Source organism: Sinocyclocheilus grahami, unplaced genomic scaffold, assembly GCF_001515645.1.
Source record: "Sinocyclocheilus grahami isolate Dianchi unplaced genomic scaffold, SAMN03320097.WGS_v1.1 scaffold1053.1, whole genome shotgun sequence".
Classification (NCBI taxonomy): Eukaryota; Metazoa; Chordata; class Actinopteri; order Cypriniformes; family Cyprinidae; genus Sinocyclocheilus; species Sinocyclocheilus grahami.
Window position 1 is genome coordinate 592,315 of NW_015506232.1, and position 907 is coordinate 593,221.

The 907-nt window shown below is 43.1% G+C and overlaps 1 protein-coding gene across 1 annotated transcript in view; it reads right to left on the bottom strand.

Annotated features, from left to right (window-relative positions):
• LOC107566167 (reversion-inducing cysteine-rich protein with Kazal motifs-like) overlaps positions 1 to 907 on the bottom strand; it is a 33,143-nt gene that overhangs the window by 21,133 nt on the left and 11,103 nt on the right. Inside the window, exon 7 of the mRNA XM_016251545.1 lies at positions 773 to 906. Coding sequence (XP_016107031.1) covers positions 773 to 906 — 134 coding nt within the window. The remainder of the gene's footprint in view (positions 1 to 772; position 907) is intronic.

The window sequence follows — 907 nt, forward strand, 5'->3', positions numbered from 1 at the left end:
GTAGTGGTGTTGCTGCTTTAATAAATATATTGTATTTTAGTACAATATTCCCTCACTATTAGAGGAAGAATGCATTTGGTTACGCGTTCTGTTTTTGATTCACTAAAATGAACCGACTCCTCAGAATCATTAGTTCGGGATTCAGCTGTTAGAGTTCTGGTTTCTCCCCGTGTGCTTTCCTCTGAAACACAAACAATGAGGCCTGCTGGAACAGGAGCTGGAGCTTGACTGATGCATGCTGGGTCACAGCGTTCTCCTGCGTGAGCACATCTAACCCTCACCAGAGACACACACTGCACTATTTCTGATAAAACACCAGACTACCGACTAGAATCTGATTCTCAATGCTGACAGTGTTTTGAAAGGATTTGCTCTCTGAATGTCCATGCTGTGTTCAGAAAATCCAACGCAACACTGAAACGCCCAACAGATACTTCTGTTTCAAAAGATCTGCGCTAAAGCAACACGCAGGTTTAAAACTCAAAGCCATCATCATACAACAACCTGCAATTATGTTTCATTCTCACTGCATTACAGGAATCTGAGCACTGCGGCTGAACACAGGACAGAGCACCAGCATCTGAAAACAGCTTGCTTCTGGACAAACAAAATGTGGATTATCAGACTTTTATATGCCAACAAAACATTTGTTTTGTTAGATTATGACAATTTTATTAATTGTCATAAAATGCATTTACAAAAGTACAGGCTTGTTTAGATGATTTTGTGTGTTTTGCTACAGCAGATGATGAAGACGAGGATGAAGGCTGACCTGCAGATGACGCTTCCTCTGGACTTGCTGTAGCAGGGTTTGATCTGCAGCGCACAGGCCACGGTCTTCCACATCTCCGGCTGGCACCCGCTGATGTCCAGCACAGGGATGTTCATGAAGGGCATCTTGATGGTT